General features: G+C 49.0%; 7 protein-coding genes across 7 annotated transcripts; 5 read left to right on the top strand and 2 right to left on the bottom strand.

Annotated features, from left to right (window-relative positions):
• Positions 1-150: 150 nt before the first annotated feature.
• Positions 151-2,202, top strand: N7484_003967 (chaperonin-containing T-complex subunit CCT7; the record flags this gene model as incomplete). The annotated part of the gene is made up of 6 exons (XM_057114387.1): positions 151-196; positions 276-442; positions 527-863; positions 929-1,301; positions 1,365-2,026; positions 2,096-2,202. 6 exons carry the CDS (start codon positions 151-153, stop codon positions 2,200-2,202), a joined length of 1,692 nt encoding a protein of 563 aa, XP_056974527.1.
• A 1,019-nt stretch (positions 2,203-3,221) lies between these two features.
• Positions 3,222-4,879, top strand: N7484_003966 (caspase family protein; the record flags this gene model as incomplete). Its single annotated transcript, XM_057114386.1, has 6 exons — positions 3,222-3,298; positions 3,360-3,525; positions 3,589-3,667; positions 3,754-4,122; positions 4,184-4,792; positions 4,854-4,879. The coding sequence occupies 6 exons, from the start codon at positions 3,222-3,224 to the stop codon at positions 4,877-4,879; spliced, it is 1,326 nt and encodes a 441-aa protein (XP_056974526.1).
• A 1,969-nt stretch (positions 4,880-6,848) lies between these two features.
• Positions 6,849-7,943, top strand: N7484_003965 (uncharacterized protein; the record flags this gene model as incomplete). Its single annotated transcript, XM_057114385.1, has 2 exons — positions 6,849-6,949; positions 7,031-7,943. 2 exons carry the CDS (start codon positions 6,849-6,851, stop codon positions 7,941-7,943), a joined length of 1,014 nt encoding a protein of 337 aa, XP_056974525.1.
• Positions 7,944-11,303: 3,360 nt separating this feature from the next.
• N7484_003964 (uncharacterized protein) lies at positions 11,304-11,973 on the top strand (the record flags this gene model as incomplete). The annotated part of the gene is made up of 2 exons (XM_057114384.1): positions 11,304-11,373; positions 11,429-11,973. The coding sequence occupies 2 exons, from the start codon at positions 11,304-11,306 to the stop codon at positions 11,971-11,973; spliced, it is 615 nt and encodes a 204-aa protein (XP_056974524.1).
• A 937-nt stretch (positions 11,974-12,910) lies between these two features.
• N7484_003963 (CBS domain-containing protein) lies at positions 12,911-14,775 on the top strand (the record flags this gene model as incomplete). The annotated part of the gene is made up of 5 exons (XM_057114383.1): positions 12,911-13,312; positions 13,380-13,852; positions 13,906-14,023; positions 14,071-14,249; positions 14,304-14,775. The coding sequence occupies 5 exons, from the start codon at positions 12,911-12,913 to the stop codon at positions 14,773-14,775; spliced, it is 1,644 nt and encodes a 547-aa protein (XP_056974523.1).
• Positions 14,776-18,794: 4,019 nt separating this feature from the next.
• N7484_003962 (uncharacterized protein) lies at positions 18,795-20,147 on the bottom strand (the record flags this gene model as incomplete). Its single annotated transcript, XM_057114382.1, has 2 exons — positions 18,795-20,034; positions 20,086-20,147. 2 exons carry the CDS (start codon positions 20,145-20,147, stop codon positions 18,795-18,797), a joined length of 1,302 nt encoding a protein of 433 aa, XP_056974522.1.
• A 2,671-nt stretch (positions 20,148-22,818) lies between these two features.
• N7484_003961 (VHS domain protein) lies at positions 22,819-25,145 on the bottom strand (the record flags this gene model as incomplete). The annotated part of the gene is made up of 8 exons (XM_057114381.1): positions 22,819-23,019; positions 23,076-23,629; positions 23,679-24,063; positions 24,117-24,380; positions 24,432-24,725; positions 24,791-24,866; positions 24,920-25,007; positions 25,079-25,145. The coding sequence occupies 8 exons, from the start codon at positions 25,143-25,145 to the stop codon at positions 22,819-22,821; spliced, it is 1,929 nt and encodes a 642-aa protein (XP_056974521.1).
• Between the last annotated feature and the right edge of the window lie 152 nt (positions 25,146-25,297).

The raw sequence follows: 25,297 nt of genomic DNA, 5'->3' as shown, positions 1-25,297 counted from the left end.
CAGAACAGGAGAATTGGGGGGAAACAGAAGCTCTGGGAAATTTTGGCGGTCGAAGATCAGCGAAACCCCTCCGACTTCCGTGACCTCTCCTTTTCTCTTGCTTTTACATTCTCATCGAGTTACGGTTTCGATCTATCTCGATTTTTCATCATGGCCTTTAACGGTCAAACACCCACGATTGTGGTGCTGAAGGAGGGTTCGTGATCATTTACCCCCCGTCGGAGGTACCGTGTAGTGGGATGCATCCATGCTAACCATTCGTCTCTTCTCAACAGGCACCGATGCTTCTCAGGGCAAGGGTCAGATTATCTCCAACATCAACGCATGTGTTGCCGTGCAGGCGACTGTGAAGAGCACTTTGGGTCCTTACGGTGGTGACCTCCTGCTTGTGGACAGCAATGGCAAGCAGACAATTACAAATGACGGAGCTACCGTAATGAAGGTGCGGACTCGATGAGCTCAAATTCTTCATCCAATACGCGGATTGCAGAAAGGCCGCATATGCTGATTTAGATTTTTGATATAGCTTCTCGATATTGTGCACCCCGCCGCCCGCATCCTCACGGACATTGCCCGATCCCAAGATGCCGAAGTCGGTGACGGAACCACCTCGGTCGTTGTCCTCGCTGGTGAGATTCTTAAGGAGGTGCGAGACCTCGTTGAGCAGGGTGTCAGCTCGCAGACTATCATCAAGGGTCTGCGGAGGGCTAGCGCTATGGCGGTCAACAAGGTTAAGGAGATTGCGGTGGAAATGATCAATTCCGCTGAGAGCGAGGAGAAGAAGATTGAGACCCTCCGACGACTAGCCGGAACAGCCATGAACAGCAAGCTTATCAAGCGGAACCAGGAGTTCTTCACAAAGAGTAAGCCGTGGGCCGGAAATGTTGATTTAGGGGTTGAGATAGCTGACGAAATTCTTCCCCTTCAGTGGTTGTCGATGCGGTGCTTACCCTGGACCAGGACGATTTGAACGAGAAGTTGATCGGTATTAAGAAGATTACCGGTGGTGGTCTTCAGGAGTCCCTTTTCGTCGACGGTGTCGCTTTCAAGAAGACCTTCGCCTACGCCGGTTTTGAGCAGCAGCCCAAGTCTTTCAAGAACCCCAAGATCCTGTGTCTGAACGTCGAGCTGGAGTTGAAGAGTGAGAAGGATAACGCTGAGGTCCGTGTGGAGCAAGTCTCCGAGTACCAGGCCATTGTCGATGCCGAATGGCAGATCATTTACAACAAGCTCGAGGCCATCTACAACACTGGTGCCAAGGTTGTGCTCAGCAAGCTGCCTATCGGTGATCTTGCTACCCAGTACGTCTTTCGGTGTTTATGATTTTTGGAAATATGGGGGGTAAATATACTAACACTATGTAGGTACTTCGCTGACCGAGACATCTTCTGTGCCGGTCGTGTCGCATCCGACGATATGAATCGGGTGTGCCAGGCTACTGCTGCCGCCACCCAGTCCACTTGCACTGACATCCAGGAGCGTCACCTCGGTACCTGCGGTTCTTTCGAGGAGCGCCAGATTGGTGGAGAGCGCTTCAACCTTTTCTCGGAGTGCCCTGCAGCCAAGACTTGCACCTTGGTCCTTCGTGGTGGTGCTGAGCAGTTCATTGCAGAGGTCGAGCGCAGTCTGCACGATGCCATTATGATTGTCAAGCGCGCTTTGCGCAACACCACCATTGTTGCCGGTGGTGGTGCCACTGAGATGGAGCTGTCAGGTCACTTGCACGGCTTCGCGGACCGAAACGTCCCACACAAGCAGCAGGCGGTGGTCAAGGCGTTCGCCAAGGCCCTGGAGGTTATTCCCCGCCAGCTTTGCGATAACGCCGGCTTCGACGCCACCGACATCCTAAACCGTCTCCGTGTGGAGCACCGCAAGGGTAACACATGGGCCGGTGTGGACTTTGACAATGAGGGTGTTCGTGACAACATGCTTGCTTTCGTGTGGGAGCCTAGTCTGGTCAAGGTCAATGCCATTCAGGCCGCTGTGGAGGCCGCTTGCCTGATTTTGAGTGTAGATGAGACGATCAGTAAGTGACCTGTCATTCCTCCCCCCTCGGAGAGAGGTCATGTTGTACCTGACTAACGGAAATTTGCAGAGAACGAGGAATCTGCCCAGCCTGGAGCCCCAAGAGGTGGTCTTCCTCCTGGTGCCGCACAGCGTGCCCTTCGGGGTCGTGGCCGCGGAATGCCCCGTCGCGGATAAACGAGTTAATGCCACGAGATGATGGTTCATACCAACCCAAAAAGATTGGAGAATTTGTATTTTCTAATGAATCAAGCTTAGTTCCAGCAATATGGGACTCTGCTTTCCGTGACTTGAAGATCTATGACACAGGGAATAGAAGAGGTTGTAGACACTTTCCTCCAAAGTACATAGGGTACATAAGATATTCTCACTGCATTGCTTGTGTATCATTATCTGCGTGTAGAAACCGTATGATGGATCGAATTCGTTCGGCAATGACGATCAATCAGCGTGCTTGCTGCCCACGAACTACTGCACAGCACAGATTGATAGAGTTCACATCCTTCTCTCCACTTATCTTGCTTTCTGTCTATTATCATTGGTGGGTTGTCAGCCCCTGAGTCTTGTAGCCGACCAGCGAGGGTTATTGATTCTTTGCATCCACTAAGGGAGAAGTGGATCCGATAGATTTGTGATCTTTCTTATTTAACTAGTTCGATCTGTGTAACCGAACCTTGACAAAGAGGGTTCAAATATGGACGAATAAAGGATCAGAATTGCCTCCAATAGCGGGGTCTCGGTCTAAGTTGCAGGGATAGTACGTGGTCTCGGGGCTGCCGAGCTGGGGCTGAATGTCAGATATAAGGTGGGAGGGAACAGGTTTTGAATTCGATGACTTCTTTACTTTTCCTCCTTTGACAAATAAAGCCCTATATATACTAGGGAGTAAAACTTGTAAGTGGCAAGGTTTTGTCGATCGCAGTTCATGTGCATCAGCGCCCATCACTTTTCGTGTATGAACAATTTTTACTTTCACCCCTCCGGTTCCTGCATGATTTTTTCCATCAAAAAACCACTGAAATATCCTCTCCTTTGTTCTTTCTCATCATATCTGATTTAAATCCCCGAGAATCGTGGTTTGGAACGAGGCTTGGCATCTCCCGCACTTCCGATCTGTTTTGCTTTGCGGATCGTCCCCACCCAACCTCTCCTTCTCTGACATCTCCGCGCATTCCCCCATCTTTCAGTCTTCAGCCATGTCTTACTATCCGCCATATGGCGGTGCCCCTGGATATCCTCCACCCCAGCAATACCCCCCGCAGCAAGGCTACCCGTATGCTTTGTCTCCCCGATCACGCGTGTTAGGCGCTAAAGCTGACTTGACCGTATGACAGTCCGATGAATAACCAACACCACCACCAACAACAGTCCTACGGCGGATATCCTGGACAGTCCTACCACCAGCAGGCTCCCCCGCCCCAGAACCCTTACGGATATAGTCACTCGCCACAGCCACCCCAGCAACAGTACGGTTCGCCTGCCCCGCAACCCGGATACCATGTACGTCACTGGCTAGGACAAACCCCGATTGGAGCATGGACATTGATATTGTTTGTTTAACAGGGAGCTCCTTCCGGATATCAGCATCAAGCACAGCCCCCCACTGGCCAAGCCGTGTACCAGGGTCAACCCCGCCCAGTCGGTTCGCATACCCCATTCCCCTCCTGCCGCATTCCAAACACAACTTTATTTGAACAGCGAAACTAATACGATTCTGCTCATATATAGGAGGAAACTCTTACGGTCATCCCCATGGAGGTCCTGCCGCTCCACCCACTGGCGCGGTTGCGTTCGGAAACGGTGCTCCACAAGGTTATAGCTTTCAGTACTCGCGCTGCACTGGGAAGAGAAAGGCATTGTTAATCGGAATCAACTATTTCGGTCAAAAGGGTCAGCTGCGTGGATGTATCAACGATGTGAAGAATATGTCAACCTACCTGAACCAAAACTTCGGATATGCCCGCGAAGACATGGTTATCTTGACCGATGACCAGCAGAACCCGATGAGCCAGCCTACCAAGGCTAACATCCTTCGTGCAATGCACTGGCTGGTGAAGGACGCACAGCCGAACGATTCGCTCTTCTTCCATTACTCCGGTGAGTTTCCACCTCGAGTCCATGAAAAGTGTCGATTTTGAGACTGATACCTTCGATCTAGGCCACGGTGGTCAAACACCCGACCTTGATGGTGACGAGGAGGACGGATCCGATGAGGTGGTCTACCCTGTCGACTTCAGAGTTGCTGGACACATTGTCGACGATGAGATGCACCGAATCATGGTGCAGTCACTGCGCCCTGGTGTGCGTCTCACTGCTATTTTCGATTCCTGCCACTCCGGCTCCGCGCTGGACCTTCCTTACATCTACTCCACTTCTGGTATCCTCAAGGAGCCCAACCTGGCCAAGGAGGCTGGTCAGGGCTTGCTGGGCGTTGTGTCTGCATACGCACGTGGTGATATGGGCAGCATGATGTCCACAGCTATGGGCTTCATCAAGAAGGCCACCAAGGGTGACGAGGTGTATGAGCGCAATAAGCAGACCAAGACTAGCCCTGCGGATGTCATCATGTGGTCTGGCAGCAAGGATGATCAAACCAGTCAAGATGCCCAAATCGCTGGACAGGCTACTGGTGCCATGTCATGGGCTTTCATTGCCGCGCTCCGGAAGAATCCTCAGCAAAGCTATGTGCAGTTGCTAAACAGCATTCGTGATGAATTGGCTGATAAGTATACCCAAAAGCCACAGTTGAGTTGCAGCCACCCCTTAGGTAAGCCTCCCTCTGTCAACTCTTCGAAGCCCTATGAACCCCCTGGCTGATTATCCTGCAGACACGAACCTTCTCTATGTGATGTAAAATCATAGAGAATAATCAAGAAGTGATGGCCCTGAGCTGTGGACTTTTGCTTTTCTAGTACTAACGATTCTCCCTGTATCTAATTTCATCCTCTGGTGTCCGTTGTCACTTGCTATGGATAACCCAATTTCCATAAATTGTGATTTATCTTTCTGACCTGTTCTTATTTCAAAATGGGATATGGAATTATACGTCGGAGTGAAAATCCCCACCCTGACCTCACTGTAAACTAAAATATCGGAAAACGGGCTGAATGTCGGAAAACTTTCCCACTGACCACCAGCCCAGCTCGCTACTAGCCAAAATAGCGTTTCCAGTTCTAAACTCCCTCCAGCCTTGAATATTGATCATTTTACTATAAATACCAGGGATACACTAGGTTCAGGTGTGGAAGAGTCACGGCCGAGACGAAGTATCAATGTCCAGGATGGGGCCGTGACGGATAATCTGGCTGACGAGAACGAAGAGAATATTGTCGTTGTTACTTACGAGGGAGACTAGGGCCGTACAGATTTGCATTATTGGTCATTAAAGGCTCGGTGGGCTCTGCACGATGCTTGGTTCGCTTTTGGGTGCTACTATTCTCGTTCGCATCTGTCATTGATGCCGCTGCTTTGATTTCTATGAGGCGGCTCTTCCATACATATTCGAGTTTGAGACCGTCCTCGCAGGTACATTTATCTATTGACAAAGAGAAAGACAAAGCGTGTCATCTAATCCTCAGGCCAACGCTTTTTCTCTAGCGGCTAAGAAATCTCTGAGCTCGTCGGACGCAACCCCGTCTATTTATTCTGTCTTCCGGTGTTCATGCTCCTCGATATGGGAGCTGGACATTTCCCAGAGCTTCGCCACAGACCTGTCAGGCTGCTTCGGCTCCGGCATATTCGGTCTCAATATGCATATTCAGTAATAGAGCAAGTATCTGTCGAGTAGTGAGGGGTGAGTCTAGGGGTGCAAACGTATGGCCTCGTGGTTATATATTTGGAATTCATCCCGCGATGATAGACATGTATACAGATTAATCAAACCCTAGAAACTACACGAGTGTCACAATAAGTTCAATTCGTTTTTGAATTATTCAAACTGGGAAGCTTTGAGGCACTGAATTTGGTTGAAATGTGCCGAATCAATGCCTTCTCCGTGAACTTGCCAATCATCCATGTCACAACATCCACGCCCAGATCCACATATCCAAGGTTGAAAATAAGGTCCGGCGCGAACCTCCTGTTTGATTCACAGCACACTGGCACTATCTAGCTCCTGTATACAGCCTTCTTGACTATATGAGTCCCCTCCTCTGGTAAGTTTATGTCTTTCTCTTTAACTTATGATTGTCACTCCCATGGCAATCTGTTCACTTGGATAAGTACTGAGCTCGCAGCCCTCGTGCGCCACATCTGCTTATTTTTTTATGAAGGATATGTATACGCCGTGACCCCACCTGTACAGATGGGTAGAGCTAGGTCAGTCGCCCGGTGTAAAGAAAATATTGTTCATCCCTAGTTCATGGGTATACACGTGACAGCCTTGCGCCTTCCCGATCGGGAAATCATCTTTCGCGTCACATCGCGTCTATAACAGATTGTATCTATCAGTCATTGATTTGTTCCTATATCTGAGAACCAGAAAGTTGAGGCCCAAGATCGCTGAATGCGCGTTCATAACTTCCCACGTACTCCAGGGATTCAGTAAGTCTTTCTCTTTCTCTTATCCTTACTTCACGCACCTACCACTCAGTCCACGCACCATCACCAATTTATTGCTCGCCTCTACTTTCATTATCCACCCACTAACTGAGGAACAGAGTGACTCATGATAAAGAACCAACATGCGTTCAGTGGGGCATTCTTCGTTGTTTTCCCAGACTGACTTTTCACGTGGCCCGCACTGGAATCATGAATCGCCATTCTTGCCGGTAGACTGGGAAACAACCCAGGAACGGGGTGCTCCGTCTCTCAAACATGCCGCCATGAAGCGCGTGTTGAGCGACCAATCCGCGCTCAAAGCCGAGATGTTTGAGCACGTCCCCTGGCTGATCGCGGCTTATCTATGGGATAACCTGGGCAAGTGGTATGTCCAACTTATCTTCTTTTAATGCGTCTTTTAATATCTTATCTTTAATTTCAGCTTTCAGCGCTAACCTTACTAAAGTATGAAACAAACTCTGCACATGTGGAAAATCATGACAAGAGCGTACCCAGAATTCAGAAGACTACACCCCTGCTACCATATGGAAACTGTGACCTGCAAGCAGCCACTGCGGAGGCACTACTTTGACATAATGAACAGCGAGGACTGCATCTGGCGTGGAGTCCTCTCTTTCCCATCCAATCTCGCCGAAGTCGCCGATTTTGTCGCAATCGCTAACGTCAAGAACCTGGTGGCCCTCCAAATTAACCCAACCTATGAGGTTGAGAACCCGGCCTGGACTGGTCACAGAACAATGACTAATACCAATGGCATTCAAGATGGAGTGGTCCGGGGCTGGCTTGAAATGGCTGAAACCCATGGATCATTCCAGCATATGCGATATCTGAGGATGGAGGGGCAGAACCAGCTGACTCCTCATGTGCTGACATTGCTGAGAAAGCTTCCACAATTACAACACATCGTCATAAGCAAGTGCGATCTCTTTACGAAGAAACTCAACCGAATCCCACGACTCAAGGGGCAGGACGCGATTGAGGTTGATGGATGGATTGTGCGGCGCCAGGATTGGATCGTGGAAAAAGAAGGGCCCGAGAAAGCCAAGCAGGCAGAAGCCATCCGGGAAATGTACAAAGGTGGTGGCTCTGTGGATTATCAGTATTTCGTAGGCATGGAACCACTCACGCCGTACTCGTTGAGTCTGGACACCCCGGTAATGGATCTCGACATCTCGCGGAGGTATGACTTGTCGTTTGTGGAAAATCCGACACAGCTTTTTGTCCTCGTGAGGGGCGCTTGTGAGCGGACAGGCGCAAAGAAGAGATTGTCAGAAAAAATTGAAGGAACAGGGCCACGGAAACGAGTTATGAAGGATCGAGGACAGGATTTAGCAGGATTGCTGGATCAGTTCATGTAAATTCATTAGCAGTAATACAACTTGAAGTTTGCTGGATATCTCAACGTTTGCATGATGGGGATGTGGTATGATATTTCATTGACCATTTATTCAGAACAGAAACGTAGCCACGAGTAGCTTGCCTGAGCATCTGAATAGGAATGTAGGCCACCAGGCGACCAGGGGAAGGCTATCCCTGACCACCCGATGACCTTTAAATTGGAATCCTCAGTAATTCCCGGTAATTCTACGTCGTTTAAGGGAATTACATGTCATATTAAATATCATATAGAGATTAGATAAGGCGTGTCTGATCTAAAGTCTTTCCCCTGACTACCTGATGAACTTTTCGCCCTTTTTCACTAGAAATTCCCGGTAATTTTCGCTTTTTGAGAAGTCGCATCTACCTGATGTCCTTAGAATAATAGTGGGAATAACTGGGAATTAGATAAGGAGGTAGTGTTAAGGGCCTAGAATTCCTAAGGAAGTTATGGGAATTCCTAGTAGAGTCTAGATTGTAGAAATAGTGAATAGTAGATAGACTAGATTTAATAGAAATTGGAGGGAGAAACTAAGAATTTTAGGCTTTTCCTAGTCTATTTAAGAAATCTTTTTCTCCTTAATCTAAATCTAATTTTATATTACTGGGATTTCTCAGTAATTTCTAAGAAAGCTTTTTATACTCCCTTCCTAGGAATGTCTAGATAAAGCTAGAATAATAAGATAATTTTAGTCCTTTCCTAGTAATTCCTAGGAAGGACTAGTCTATAAAATCTTAGTATTTCTATAGTCTAGGACATACTAGGAATTCCTATAACTTCCTAAGTAATTTTAGGCTCTTACCACTATCTCCTTATCTAATTCCCAGTTATTCCCACTATTATTCAAGGTCATCAAGTAGATGCGACTTCTCAAAAAGTGAGAATTACCGGGAACTTTTAGTAAAAAAGGGCGAAAAGTTCATCAGGTGGTCAGGGATAGCCTTCCCCTGGTCGCCTGATGGCCTATAAACTCCATATGAATGACTCTGGCAGATATAGCGTAGATAGCTCGGTTATCAATAAATTTCAAGACATACTGACTGTATATTTAGATGCGTATAGTTGGTAGTCTAGGCTCGGCTGGACCGACCATTGCACATACATTTTATTTATGGATTGGTCGAGCTGAGAGCGCCGTATTAACTCCGGGTCGTGTCAATTCAAATGTCTCCTTCCCGAGATCTCTCTTTCTTTATCTTGACCCCCTAAAATGACTTTTTCAATTGTAAACCTTCCCCTTGTATTCTTCGCATTACTCACTACATAATTTAATTCATTGTGAGGTTGGTAACCTGAGTTCAAATATGATTTCCTATAGCTCAACATGGGTTTTAACCCGACTGCTTACCAAGGAAGATCACCTGAGAATTGTGAAAGGACCTGGGCCAGTTTCTAGATTGCCATTCACATTCTCATACATTGGTCTAATTTGATATTTGGTGGACATCAGCTATGATCTGTACATGGGATTTAAATGTGATCATGATAAACAGGAGATGAGCCGCGTGTTCTGAATCCGTGAATCCTCAAACTGGGGCATGGAATGACGTATAAACTGTGTGAATGGCCATGCCAAATCAATAGGCAATGTTTCCGTTGATCTACTTCTACTTGTGACCTTGAATTATGGCGTGACCGGGTGTAAAGGATTGCCTTTTAGAGGAGAATGTTCTTTACGTATTACAGGGCTAAATGTACAATTACGTAAATCTTGATATGAGGAGAGAAATTCCTGCTCGGACGGTGGCAAAAGATGATCTCAATCATGGATTGAGAAAAAAAAATATTACCTTAGGTATTGGCCGGACACAGACAAACCATCCTTCAATGCCGTGCAATTCCGGGCTGAGGAAATGGGTGAACCAACACCTGTTAAGAAGACTCTATACACAATACGCTTAGACCAATTAATATACAGAACCATAGCACGCGTGAGATTATTCGTGATATCATATAATGGATAATGGTGAGCTGCAAGCACGGCATTCAGAATGAAACAAGACATGCACGGGAGTAGGGCTAGAGCTGTGTTTCACAGGTGGAAACGCTACATATGAGGCATTTCGCCATTTGCACGGTTCATGGCTCGGTAAGGTCCTCAAGGTAGATACAGCCTATTAGCTTTACTTATTCTGACGATCTTTATGCGAGAGAACCAGATGCCATGGTCTGCCCTTGAGAAGAGCCGAGGACCATGGTTTGTTCCCCTTTGATACATACATACTGTACACCCTACAGGGCCGTGATTGCCCACATTGAGGTGCAGCAGAGACCCCCACGGCCATCTTTGCGTGTAGATACGCCATCACTATTTCCGCTGCTGAATGTCCATCCTTCCGTAGGCAACTAGCTGGTGGACTGTGCATAAATTCGATTTCTGGTTGCTTACTTCCTAAATACTAGTATTCTATCTGTCATAGCTGAAGTATGCTATTACGGATGTACTTCATCTGCACGAGGATTTACTATATCACAGGCGCGAAGCCTTGCAGTTGCCTAGGAGTGGGGCGTAGGCTGGATGATCGACAGGGCCGCGTGTGCGTCAAAACCCAAACCAATGTAGACATTGAATCGATATGCCGGGAACCACTATGTAAGTATCAAGTACCGGATTAGCTTGTCGATCATTATGATTGCCTCATTCATACCCCACTTTAGTAAACAAGACTCGTAAGCCTGGACCCGGCACATGTACTGTATGCATCATCCAGGCTCCACTTAGGGCTCCAGGCGCCAAGCGCTAGTCCGCCCCAGCTTTGAGAATGTCATCATCTGCATATGCACCGGATGATGTCTGGCAACCTTCTCTTGGCTTCCCCTTCCCGCTTTTCAACCACTGAGTAGTGTACTGAGTGTTAGTCACTGAAGACATGACGGGACTGAGCGAGGTCTGAACCCGTGCTCAAGTCCACTTAGTGATCCTGAACCCCAGCGCTCTCGTAAAAGCGGCGGCAGCCCAGATAGAAAGGGCCCACCCAACAGACTTTATCCTGTCTATATATGCGTATCTACAGTACTACCCTCAAGGTTGAATGATGTAGATCGGGACAATTAAAACGCATCGTGGAGAACCTCCTGTGGCCCCATCACATCTCGACTACATTTTTGTCTCCAGTGATGACCCTTCTGGTGTCCCAATGGGTCACTGGCTGACGACAACGGCGGCGGGCTGGACGAGCCACACCACTGTACATCTTGTAATGACCTGATGAGATGAAGATCCTTTAGGGCGGCTGGAAAGGTATAAAGAGCTCGATGAATGCCATCCATTTGTTTGTATCATCAACAGAACAAGCTTTCAAACAAACAATCGTTCTACAACAATCTCTATATCGTCATAATGAAGATTTCCGCTGTTATCGGTACGCTGATGGCCGCCGGCCTGGTTGCTGGTGCTCCTCCAGCTGAGCGTATGTTTAACCTTCAACGCCGACCTTTTGAGCCAAAGCTAACGATCTGAATCAGGTCCTACTGAGGTCTCTGAGCAGCTACCGCCACCCACTGGAACCGGAATTCCCCCTTTCCCTCCTCAGAAGCAGGAGAATGACAACGATAAGCGTGGAGATGCTCCTCTTCCTCAATCCAGCGATATCCCGCCGCCTCCTCAAAGCACCGACATTCCTCCTCCGCCTAAGGGCACTGATGTTCCTCCCCCTAAGAATGGACAGAGCGACAACAACAAGCGCGGGGATGCTCCCCCTCCTCTGAGCACAGATGTCCCTCCTCCGCCTCAGAGCACCGGCGTCCCCCCTCCTCCCAAGGGCACCGATGTGCCCCCTCCTAAGGAAGGTCAGAATGACAACAACAAGCGTGGAGATGCTCCTCCTGCTCAGTCTAGCGATCTTCCCCCTCCTCCTCAGAGCACCGGTGCTCCTCTTCCCAAGGGCACCGATGTTCCCCCTCCTCCCCAGAGCACCGACGTTCCTCCTCCCCCCCCAAAACACCGACGCTCCCAAGAAGAACGCTCAATTTCAGGCCTAGATTGCTGGCCGATTTTTGGGAATGTATAGAAGCTGAACTGTCCTAATGAGCTTGCGGGTCAAGGTGTCCTGATCCTTCTCAGAACCAGTATTATTAGAGACGATGGGAGTCTTCTGGTATTTCATAAATAAATTATCACGTGCTATAGGTCTACCGTCTAGAGTAGAACCGTTTTCAGAAATTGGATAAATACAGTTCATTCGTTATGTGACTTATGGAAATACTCCTGCGCTCCTCAGAAAGACTTTCCACAGAGTGGTAAGTAGCACAAAACCATAGGCCTTCTTCGGCCCAGACCTGGATTTTGTCCTTGTGTCATGATGATGAAAAGAAAGCAGGAATGGAATGAATAAAATTTACTACAGGTTAAGTGTGCGCGGAAGCAGTGAGCTAATAAGATGGTGTAATTCCCTCTATTTGGGATGTGATCATCTTACTGTACTGTAGGCGCTAACGGACGCCAGTAGAGATTGCTGCGTAAGGTCAACGATCCTAGATCCACATCCGCCCCATTCTTAATTATAGCAACGATGTCGGGGCTTAACTACGAAATAAATAGCTTGCTCAGATGATATCGAAAGGCAGATTGAATTTTAACAATCTGAATGCCAGAGTCTCCAGCTATTCTCGTAGCTAATGGCATTAGGGCTGTATAATCAACAATGAAATATTAAATCTTTTCAACCAGTTCATGATGATTCTACTCCTGAAAATTTGAAGACTAAATGAAATTTTTACAAGCAATATCAATTAAATCAAACCTTTGGAGAGAAAATTCATGCTCAACTGAGCGCACTTGGATGCATTCGTGTTGGTGGATATACTTGCTCCCTCCCCACAAAGTTATGACATAATCAAATGATGTCAGTAACCTGCGCCCCGTGATTGGCTTACGCATGTCAACCCCGCGCCATCACCGCTTCTTGCCTCTACGACTTCACCTACATTGTTTGCCCCCAAATTGTCATGGCCGACCAGCAGATTCACCGGGAAGGTTCAGATACCTCCCTCAATGCTTCTGTCAATTCCAACAATGGCTCAAACTTCACTTCTCCTCGAACCAGCACCGATTCACGTTCCTCCAACCGCAATTCCCTCCGCGTGGCGCACATGCCTCCTGCCAATCACCAACACCGCCAGAGCTTGAGCGAGACCCTGCGGGGGCCGCCAGGCTCTCCTCGCACTCGCCGCCAGCCTTCTTTGAACCAGTCTGCCCTTCAGAGTCTCATTGATAACCCCCCGCCACCAAGAAATGCCGACCCGGCCTTTGTTGATCGTGACTGGCGAGAGATCTCCATTGAGGAGCTTATCAGCCCAGATGATCTGCGATTCGTTGAGATGGATACAGGCATTGAAGAGGCTACAAATGTGAGGAATAGCAAGTGTCTTTGCTGTTTACCGAGGAATAATGGAAGCTAACATATCTCTTTCTCAGCTGTTGATTGACTCTGGCGCCGCCGTGTTATTAATTCGAGAAACTCCAGAAGACAAATCTGCAGTCGCTACCTTTGACTATTCGGATCTGAATACATACCTGCTCCTGGCTGCTGGATTGTCATTCCCACCAGAGGAGCACCGCGCATCGTATGATGAGATTGCCAGGAAAGCTCGTGAAGGCCAGAAGATCCCGATAAGGGATGTAAAGCGCCTAGGAGTGGAGAAAGAGCCACTGGTCACGCTGCCAGCTTCAGCGAATGTGTTGACAGCCGTCGAGACCTTTGGTGGTGGTGTTCATCGCGTGGTAATTACCAAGAAGTCCGATGATAACGAGGTGGTTGGCATTTTCAGTCAATTTAGACTCGTAAAATTCCTCTGGGAAAACGGTCGCAGCTTCCCCGTTATTGAACAGCTTTATCCCCAGGCTCTGCGTGAATTGCGAATTGGCTCGCAGAACGTGATTTCCATAAAGTAAGTCATTTGCGAACAAGTCTATATCATGTACTAACGATGGATGTTTCCAGTGGGGACAAGCCTCTCAGTGAAGCTCTTCAAGTCATGAACAACGAGGGTGTCTCCTCACTTGTCGTGGTAGATAATCATTTCAATGTCATCGGCAATATCTCTACAACAGATGTTAAGGTAAGCATCATTCATGGTCTGAAAAGGCATCTTGCTAACGAATCTAGCTCTTAACACGTTCTTCTTCGCTACCTCTCCTTCAAAACACCTGCATTCATTTTATCTCGGTCATTTTGTCGACTCGGGGATTGATTGAAGGCAAAGACTCCTTCCCTGTGTTCCATGTGAACCCGTGTTCAACTCTGGCTCATACAGTTGCAAAAATTGTTGCGACTCGATCACATCGGTAAGTCATTCATGCCAGAGAGCGATAAAATGAACCAAAACTAATATGTGACAGGCTCTGGGTAACCGACCCAGCATCTCCATCGTCATCAGGGCCTCCAACACCTTCTCACTCCGGAGTCCATATGCCTCTTCCGACACCGCCACTAGGAGCTGGTCCAGCTTCTCTGCCGGTCATATCCCCTCCAGCTTCACCTTTGCCTCAGTCGGCAGTGGCCCCGCCACCTAACGTCCCTGCTCCCCACCTCCCAGCACCACAGCCTCCATTTTCTCACTCTCCTACAGCCACTCCACCATTGGCTCCCTCTATTCCGGCATCTTCACTACCTGGGGCACGACTGTCTGGACGTTTGGTGGGTGTAGTCAGTCTCACTGATATCTTAAACCTACACGCTCGCGCCAGTGGCCTTAGCCCTGCCGACCCGGATGACTCCCGACGCCGCCGACGCAGCAGTTCAACATCAAGCATGAACGTCCGCCAAAGCCCGGACATTGGCCGGGAGCTTTTCAGCCGCGGTGGACTGTAAACAGTACGGCAATAAGCATACACCGGGTATATCATTATTACAATTGAGTCATTGGAGTCGGTGCAGCCCCGGTTTCTTAACGCAGATTTAAATCCCCTCTTTTTCCCCTCTTTATTGCACGTTTCTTACACTATCATTCCCGGATGCAAAGCTGCTCGAACTGCCGGCGCAAGTACCGTCTCGTATCCGTGGGGATAGGTGGCAATGTCTATTATTGACTATGCCTTTACGGAGAACTGCCGTCCTGAATGAGCACCTCCATTTTGTTCTTTCACATGCGTCTACCGTATGACATAACCCTTGATGCCGCAAATATATCATTCTCATGAACCATATCATCATAACAATGAATACACAAACTTTCTCAAATTTGAACCAGATTTTGAAGTAAGCCGAGCCATGATTTACTGCCCCATAAGGCGAATGGCCCTGGCCAGCCAACGGCCAAGACAGGGCAGTAGCCGATTAGATTGTACGATCCGCTCCAACGGCGACGATTACTTGTCAATCTGAATCGGGCGAGCACACTCTGCCAACATGACTGGTCAAGATACCCCGCTCCTGACTCGCGTCTGGGCTCGGAGATAAATTGACGTTTGAATCCATAAACATGATAACGTGCTAGTATCAACCTGTGACGATGTATGCGCGGGAACCATGCCAAAAGAAGGATGACACCCGGGAGATCGTGGGGCCTGTAAATCATCGATCGCACTGCTAGGTAATAAGTCCGTGTCAGCAACACCACATGGATCTAAACCTGTTTGACACAATCTAGACCCTTTGAATCACAAATCGTGGCTGGATATGTGATAGGCAAGGGTTCAATTCCTTCTATCAAGATAGACACACGAACCATTCCCGAGGTAGTTATCATTCACTAGACCTAAACTTTAGAAACTCAAATAAATCAAATCATCTGTCAACTCCCTTCGATAGCCTATTGGCCTAGCAAGCAACAACCAGCCCAATCACAACCCAGCGGTCAGAACCGACTACTCATTCCTGGTTCACAGGATCCTGACTCGCAACCGTCGATCAGTCGCCCCTGCATATGTAGTCCCGGGGAAATTGGTCATCTGCCACAAGGCCCGTATGAGGCTGGATAGACTTCTGCAGCGGGTCCCAAGTTTGCACTGGCTGGACCGGGTCTGAGCTTATTCTTCCTTTGCATGTTCCCACTTTCCTGTTTGGCTGGAACGTGTCACCGGATGCGGTGCTGGGTTTGAATTGATTCTGCTGGTTCTGCTGGGCTGACGGTGGCGGCGTGCCTGGTTGGGCTTTGGTAGCTGAAGATACTAGCTTTGTCACTGGAACATGTGGAGGTCGTAGGTTGCTAGGGAGATGAGGGGTCTGATTTCAATTCAAGTTCACTGAGTAGCTGGGTTAGCCGATGCTATACGATGTGAAGCTTGGTACAGTGCTATCAATTTCTTTATCGTTACCGGATATTCAACTATAGCCGAGTGCCCAAATGAACAGTTAACCTAGACCCTATATTTAATAGACCAGTCGTTAGCGTAACTATTCAGCCGGCAAATAAAGAACATGTCCTGTCTACTTGGGTAGGCCTTTCGCAGCGGAAATGCCAACCACGAACCACAGATACGACAAATAGACAAAATCTGGAGAATACTCGCTCCCCGACACTCAAATGATATGCCAATCCTTGGCACCGTCGTCAGTGGATTTCCAGTCCAGCCCGGTCTCTCCGGTAAGTTGCCACCGGGCAAAGTGGGTCGACCCAGCTCGTTCCAATGGCAGGGAGAATTAGTATGTAACTTTATCCCCTGTCCAGATCCATGTTCATTGGATGATCGTCCTGAAACTCTGCAGGGATGGATCGATATGATATGGGCTTGATGTCGCGAAGTCCCCACCTCGTGCTAAAGAAACGGGTATGTCGGTATTTTGATACAGTTTGCCGCTAGCAAGTAGCGCCGTGTCTGTGCGATAGCATAATACATACTTCTCAGAGACTTTACTAGGGCGGAAATTATTCCAAGAGGGTCCTCGAAAGTAACCTAGATTGGACCTATCTATCAGAAACGAGGCGATAAGACCTCCTCCCCAGCTCTGGAATGAATCCGATTACTCCGGGGAGTTGTTGCCGTATATAGACTTTGCCTACAATAACCTATACCTATGCATGGTCCTTGTCCACGAGGTCTCCAGAACAAGCCATTGATTAGTCCTAAGAAACAAGCTCGCGGATACTTGCATTCCGAATAACGGGTCTAGGCTTATCGTTAGCCGCCACGTCATATCCTCAGCCCTTGGAATAAAATTCGAATTTGACATCAATTGCAAATAACACTCGCACACCCAGAACTTCATTTCAGGATTTCTCATCTGCTCCGAGACTAACGAGGCAAGCACATCGGGACACCCCAAGTGGATTAGTCCAATCGATCGGCCGGATGCGTGCACGGGGGCCAGTCTCTAGTGCCTAGACCCATCCAGGGATCCGGTTTACGGGGAAGAGGAGATTCCCTGCAGGTGAAGGTGAACCATGGAAGCGGTGGACGTGACCGTGGCCGGATGGCGATGGCGCTTGTCCCGATGCGGGATGTGGTCTGTGCGGAAGCTGCAACCTTAACCCCGCAATCTGCTTTTCTTCACATCTCCTATACTCTTGATTAAAGAGAGGTCTCAGGGATCAAGCATGAAATGTATGAGTATACACTGTATACCGGATGGCAATATATGAGCTACGCTATACAGAAAAAGGTATTGTGGAGGTAAGCTACCTTGAACCCCCACCCTGCAGATCCTTACAATCAACCCTGCACCGGGATCACCACATCCATCCACGAATCCGATTGGCAGCTCCAACAAACCCTGGCTCCCATTAACGCCCTGACCTCATACCTCCTAAAACCCGACAAAGAGCCCCATCCACCTCCAAACGAACCTATCGCAAGCTCGAAAGGTATTTAAAATAGCTCTAGCTTTCGGGGTTTGGACTGATCGCTTCAGGACAGCCGGGTCCATCCATTCCCCACCTCAATCTAGCTACGTGAACCAGCATCCAAACTTCCATAATGTATTAGAAAACTGAAATTGACCTTGAAGTTTGAAGTAGGCAGATAAGAATACGAAACCCCGCGCCCGCCAAGCGCTTGTATACCCCGAAGAAGAAAAGCGCGATTGATGGCCCACGATGCACGAACTTGTAGGGCTTGTTACTAAGTGTAGCGAGAATTGTGTTCATTTGTTGAACACGACTATGAACTTGACTTGGTTTCATTCCTGGAACCCTTTCGTTTCGGTTCATGGAAATGTGGATGAAAGGGTAGGCCTGAGTACGACAAAAGCACGAATTTTTTTCCGGATTGCATGCGTGATTTTCATGCGATGAGCCAACATAAAGATAGAGTAGGGTTCAAGTAGCACAGGCCCGCTCCACCGGATCCCAAGGGAATCCATCGTCTTACATGAGAAATCCACCCGGTTGGACGATTCTTACTTTGTGCTTGTGCGACAAAAGTCGCATGGTGGGGTATCTAGCTTCAAAGCTGTAGCTGGCACGGCCCGTGGACAGGAGAGAATGGGATCAGTGGAGCAGTGGAGCGAAGAATTGATGGTGTGATGTGGCCGGATTGGGAATGGGATCCGCTCGCGATACAACACTAACATAAGGTACGTGGTGGAGAAAGGTGTTAATCTGGGATAATGGATTGGTTCGGTAGTTCTACCAAGGATTGCGAGGAAAGGCTTGTGCAGTGGATTCGGTTTCATTTTGAAGTTCGATTTGATTTCTGATTCTGAAATTCCAATGTACCAGTACTAGCAAGTCGAAATTCAAATTCCCAACTGGAAAAAAACCTCCCTTATTTTGGGCTGAGATCATCAGACATGAAATGACGAAGATAGAATGGAACAAGAAAGGAATAGAAATGAAAATGAAAAGGTATTGTACAGAAGCAATGTACAAGCCAACGCGTCAATGTACATAAGGGAATAGATAAACACGGGAATCAAGAAGAAATGAAAGAGAAAAGAAGGGATAGGAGCAATCAACAGGAGACGGTAGCAAACTCATCCAGGGTAACGAAGTCCTCGAACCCGAATGGCTCCCGATCCTGAAGAGACGAGTTCCCATCCAATCCCAACGCAAACTGACTAAACTCGTTGAAATCCGGATCCAAATCCTCATGAGAAACCATCACTCCCTCTTCGTTCTTCACCGGCTGAGCAGAAACAGCTGTAGGCGAGAGAGGGGTGTTTGGCGTTGGACAGAAATCAACCGTAGACTGCGTTTCCGCTGACAGCGACTCGATCTTCGGCGAACTATTGCTCGACGGAGCCATGGGCGTCTGCGCAAGATGCGTTCCCTGCGTCAGGAGATGCAGGTTATGGAAATGGTTACTGGGCTGGGAATGGCCCCGAGAGTGCCCACTGGGTCCGGAGATGGAAGCAGTGGGGTGCGGGTGCGAAGCTGGTGGTTGGGGGATAGCGTGGGTAACAGGGAATTCCGGCGCAGATGCTAGCCGGTCTCTGAATTGGCGCATATGCATGGTTGAGGCAGCGTCGGTGGGCATTTGGGCTTGCTGCATCATTTGCTGCTGCCACATATGCACGGAGTGGGCATCCGTGGGGGTGTGATTGGGCGTTGGGACGTGCTGTTGCATTGCCCATGAGGGTGTCATTTGCTGATTCCAAGCTGGCGTGGGCGTCTGAGTGACATAAGCGGGCACGGGGCCGGATGAGGCGCTGGTGGTCATCATGTTGGAGTAGGGGCTGCTTTCTGAGCTTTCGAAGGGCATGTAAGACTGAGCGCCTTCGAAGCTGGTGGTTGAGGGGGACATCACGTATCCATCGGATGTCATGGCTGGGCTAGTGAGGGAGTTGGAGTCCATGGCATGCGGGAATGGCGAGCGCAGGTTTGTGAGGTCCAGGCTCATCTTTCGGGATGAGGAAGCCCCATCGACAGATGCTCGGGGTGCAAGACTAGCTCGACGGCTTGCAATGGACGAGGCTGCTGACCCTGAGCTGTTGGCTCGGGCGGCGAAAGCTGCCAAGAGATGACGGTGGAATTGCTCTTCAATCTGCATGTTCTGGGCTTGCAGCATGCGAATACGCTTTTCTTGGTAACGCTCATCGACTTCTTCGTACATGGCTTCTTTCTCAACAATCTCCTTGGTGATGTGGAAAGCCTTGCCCGTACGTTTCCTGTGGAGCATGGAAGCGCGGTTGGCAGATTCCAAGCGGGCATCAAGACTACGATCCTTTCGCCTTGAGGCGGCGATGAATGCACTGCACGAGAATTAGATTTGATTTGCAAATACATACTGTATACCAACGTACCGTTCCTGGTTCTCTTCCCGCGAACGGGGAATGGGCGCGATATCCTGATCTAGATCCGACATCGTGTATGTAGTTATTGTGAATAGTAAGGAGCAAGATATCCCAAATCACATCGAGGGAAGGAAGTAAGTTTAAGTAGTAAGGGAGGGGCAACCTGTCAGGCCCCGAGCGTACCCTTCGAAGCTTGCAGGAAGTATCCATGGATCCAAGGCGATCGCAGTTTGGACGCCGAGAAAAGTCTCGTTCGGCATGAGCCATGGATCTGATTTCACGTCCGGTCTTACGGCCAGTCCGTTCGATAACGCCACACGCGCCAATACGAAGATGGGGGGTTTTGCTCATCCCGGAGACCTTTTCCTATAACTCCCGCTTAGACCGTCTAATCCTTTCCATTAATTGATTTTTAATTCCCTTGCCCTTTGCTACTTTGGTGCTTTGATGGAGGTGGAGGCCTAGACCGAGTGGAGACGAGCGATTGCTCCCCCGCGATGCGACTGTTCACCTTGCAGATCCGCTCCCAAACCGGATTCTCTGGTTCCTTTCTTCACCTTCTTATTTTTTTTTTGTCTATCTGATGGAACCTTTTATTACTGAGTAGAGGTAGAAATTTTCAATTGGGTTCTTGCAGCAACCCTGGAGAAGTTTTCCTTCCTTCCTTTTCTTAGCAGTTCGACTGTCGATCCCCGAACACCTCCAGACGGGCCCCAACGGGGATCGACCATTGGCACGATAGAGATCAAAAATGAGCTCACATTCGATCTCAAACCGCTCCGAAAGTTCCCTCGAGCCACACTCTCAGACGAGAACTAAGGCACCGCCACTCGGGGAAATAGGAATAGGAATTAGGACTTTTGAATCCCACTGGAATCCCACTTCTAACCCCCCAACCCCGGTCCCAATTTAAGTACCAGTGTCATCCCACGTCTTACGAATGACCTTCTTTACTGGGAAGACGATGCGAGCGTTGCCCCTCAGAGCATCCAAGCTTCATATGCTCGGCATGTGTCAAGTCCCTGGGACTAGACCATCCCCTTGACCTTGTGCATGGTATCTTGAACAAGGACAGCCTCATGATTGGGTCTTAGCTCACAGATCAAGCCCAGACACCTCAGCCCCGTAAGCCGCATCTCCTTAATTTCTCCAAGCGCCCAATCTAGACTACTTAAACGACTGCACCCAAATCTATTCTCCTGTACGCCCTGGCATGGCTGGCAGCGTGTCCTGGGGTTTGCCACTTCGATCCCGTCCATGGTCTAGATGCGTTGTTCCTCCCTTATCATCCGGCCGAAACCTTTTCCTCTTTCAAATGGGCTGGATTGGTGGGGGTTTGGGGTTATCCCGCCACCAAAGGCTGATGACTTAGCTTCCCTTGTCCTTTTCAGCTACCGTGATTGGTTGTTCTGTGAGATGAGTCTGGTCGTGGGAAGGTCCTGGCGATTTGGAGTCGTGTGAATTGGACGTGGAACATGGGGTTTGGAGTACATGGTTGTCAATAACGTCTTTTGAGATGTGTACTATGGTAGAGACTTATGCCGTGATGAGATTTTCACTGAATCAAGCAGACGTTGCGAGTAGTGGCGTTTGGGTAGATCGTCATACGCATAGTCGATCTACCGATGGCACGGCGATGAGAGTGGTCCTGTCTGATGTACGTGGATCATTAATCGGTCAATCGGAAATTACCTCGCAAATTAAATCAGTTAGACGCAAGCTTAGTCCATTTTGACTAAATTATACTCTGCTTATACAGAGTGGAGAGATTGCCGATCATCTACGACGATCGATCTAAGCGGAGTACATGTACAAGTGTTCGCAACGAAAAGACAGCGAAACAAATGCTCAGCAACGTCAACTTCTACACACAAACAATTCTCAAACAATTCCCCTCCGTCATGCCGTCCCTGAGATAAGGATTAAAATTCATCTTCATGACGACAATAGATGATTATCGGAGAATCATCGGCACCAGAACCAAGTACAGGATACTTACGAACATCTGTCTCTATGATTATGGGGTATATGGCTCCTGACAAATCTATGACAAAACAGAGGTAGGAATAACGAGCACCCCGATCTGGTATCTTGGTGCGAACAAAATCTGGTTCGATTCCGCGATCATTCCGTCCGCAACGACATCATGCTGTTCGGGCTCCCCGACACCCATCGAACGGGCCCATGTTTGCGTGTGCGATCGGCAGTACATCATACTTGAATCGGCAAGACGTCCCTGCTAGCGAGTGCCAAGGGACGTTGGTGGCTGTGGCATGAGGGAGGGCTCTCTGCGGGGATAGGCCGAACTGAAATGATCGTCGTGGGATTGAAATGAAGTTGTGAACTTAATGTACCTGCATGGGATGTCTATTTGTATTGTGATTAGGTTTATTGAGGTTTGATCGGACATGGAGAGTTACAATCTACATAGCGATTTGGCTGAGACATTGTGATCTCGTTGAGGAAGTGCTTAATTGAGGTTCACTGGACTTGGATCCGGAATGATGCACGCAATGGAATCGAAATCTTTATAAACAGCATAGAAGACGCGCTAAATTTTCAATCGAAGACACTTCAAGGGGTAAAGGCTAGGAGTTGGTCCACCTATGCAGGGCCTAATGCTCTTCCCGGTGGAACCCGATTTATGCAGAAATGGGGTTCCGAACGCCCGAGACAACGGGAAGACTAGGAAGTCTCGCATCCAAGCCTAGAGCTTGGCATTGAACCCAACGGAGTTGAGGTTTAGTAAATCCCTAGAGATGGCACCATGCCTTGCTCCTCGCGAGCTTCGGACCCGAGTTTGTAGGAAACCTTAAACCGAATTTTCACCGAGTTGCCTTTACCGGAGTCAACGCCGTCCAGGAGCATGTCTTGTTGCACTCCATTCTGCTGAAGGGGTGCAATTTCTCGGCCAGACTGTGGGCGGAGCTGAAGGGTGTAGGACTAGACATGTGTTAGTATTCGCGGTTATACCGAGGTATGACGGATTTTCTGCTTACCTTCTCTACTGCAACCTGGAAGTGAAGCTCTCCAATTGGTTGACTGGTAGTGTTGGAGAAGACAGCTCGGAGGTAGATCTGGCGCGGCGCACTGGGCACACGACGGGCGTGGAATTCGACTCGAAGCTGTGCGTTCAAAACCTGCACTTGATTTGTCGAAGGCAGGGTGTTGCTCTGTGGAAGGGAAGAGGCAAAGTTCCATTCATCATCCTCGGGAGCAGCCTGTCCTGCGGGCTGCGAAGGTGGGTTGGGGCCTCCAACAAGGTCAAGCAGGGATGAGGAAGCCGGAGCAGATTGATTGTGCACGGGGGAATGGAAAGCACTGCTTGACGGTCGAGGGCTAGCAGAAACCAACGACGCAAAGGGATCAGCCGCAGGTGGAGTCGCGGTCTGGCGAACCTGAGGTGACTGCGTGCGAGCTGGGGTGGAAGCCTGAGAGGCAGGCTTAGATGTGTTCATCGATGAAAGAATGTCGTAATTTGCCTTGAACCCTGGTGCTTGCTGTGGTGCTGCTACAGGCGGGGATGGGCCAGAAGGCATCGAAGGAAAGCCCACTGGGTCAGGTTAGCTATTGATTTCAAAATAAAGCGCATAGAAACTTACTGCCCCCCAGTGAAATTCCACCACCTGGCTGGGGACTCTCGTCACCAAGAGAGAGTCCAAGCAAGTCGTTCTCCAGAGTATTGCCTGAAGCACTTGACGAGGCCTGAGCGGTGTTACCATTGGAGCTTGGCTCCGGGTCAAAGTCAATCAATGAAAGCTCATTGTTCGCATTCTTTGACACGCCGGTTGTTGTGCCAAGGGTTCCCTTAGGGATTCTCGAGGCAGCATCCAGATCACCCTGCTTCACCAACTTGTATCGTTCAATAGTGCGGTGTATGCTGTCGTTAATCTCCAACAACTTGTGAACAGCCTCGGGATCATCGGATTCCTCTTCGCACATCTTTTGGATCTTGGGGTGAGCACTTTGCAGTGCATTTGCAAGTTCCTGTTAAACTAATCAGTAAGCCGAACCGGGTAAAGAGATTGCAGGCGACCTACCTCAAAAACATCACCTTCGGGAATTCCTTGTCCATTCTGTAGCATTTCCTCCAGGATTTTGGCCTTCTGTTGTACCTTTGACACTTCCTCTGCAGCCTTGGCCCGATAATCTGTCTTGTGTCGGTTGTCGTATCCCGCCATGACTTTCATCAACCGATTCGCTTCCTGTAGGTCGGCTGGTGTGCCTCTCCGAATAAGCTCCTGAAGCTTGGCAGACTGAGCTTCTTTCTCCTCCTCCTCCATTTCTTCGGCTGACCGAAGATTCTAAGCAACGTTAGTAGCTTTCCCATATATCATGACCACCAGGGTACCTACGTCACTCGGGTTCAATACGGCCGCATCCTCGCGACGAACCTCAGGGAATGCATAACCTTTGTAGAGCAACAGCCGATGCATATCCCGGATGAAGCCCAGGTCCTCCTTGTATCGTGATGTCTGGCAGATTGTTTGGCGCCACTCCTCGATCGACTCCAAGATGCGTTGTTGGACCCTCGAGGGTCGCATAGCTGGACGTTCGGGGAACCTTCGGACCAATTCATTGAGGAACTCTTTTGTGCTGATCTGGAGGTGAAACTTGTATCCGCAGTTCTTCACGCACATATCGAGAAGCTAATGGGGTGTGGCGGAGCATGGTCAGTAACCCCGCGCCAGGTTGTCCTCAATTCTGAACATACCGCCAATGCCAACAACGCAACATTCTGGTTCCGAGAGTTGATGAGATGGACAATCTCGATGGCCGATTCGCGAGGACTAGGAAGAATATCAGTATGCGCGATGCTTGGGGTCGGCGGTGTTCGACTCACGCATTGCCCTTCTTAGAGTTAATCAGATCGGCCACTTCGAGGTTCAGGGCCAGATTGGGCTCGTAGTTCTGCGGATCGCATGCATTGCCTAGATACCCCAGCTCATTAGCAATTGTGTTTCCTTATTGTTTCCAATATAAGTGATGGGGTTAAGCTCACGAATCGCCCGCTGTAGCGGTGATTGCCCCGGCTCAGCATAGGCACCGAAGCGGTCCCTAGCCGCCATGCGTGCTGAAGCAGCCTCCAGGGTGGCGGTTTGGAGAGCGAAGAGAAAAAAGAAAAGAAAAAAAAAGAACAGGGGTATAATGGAAGAGCCAGGAGTTGGGGGTCGAAGCGGGAAGGCCGCGATGGTTTGTTGTAGATTGGAGAGCGGACTAG

This window comes from Penicillium longicatenatum (assembly GCF_028827895.1).
Source record: "Penicillium longicatenatum strain IBT 33135 chromosome Unknown contig_2_segment0_segment0, whole genome shotgun sequence".
Lineage (NCBI taxonomy): Eukaryota > Fungi > Ascomycota > Eurotiomycetes > Eurotiales > Aspergillaceae > Penicillium > Penicillium longicatenatum.
The sequence above is the reverse complement of the archived record's forward strand: the minus strand, read 5'-3'. Positions and strand labels throughout refer to the sequence as shown.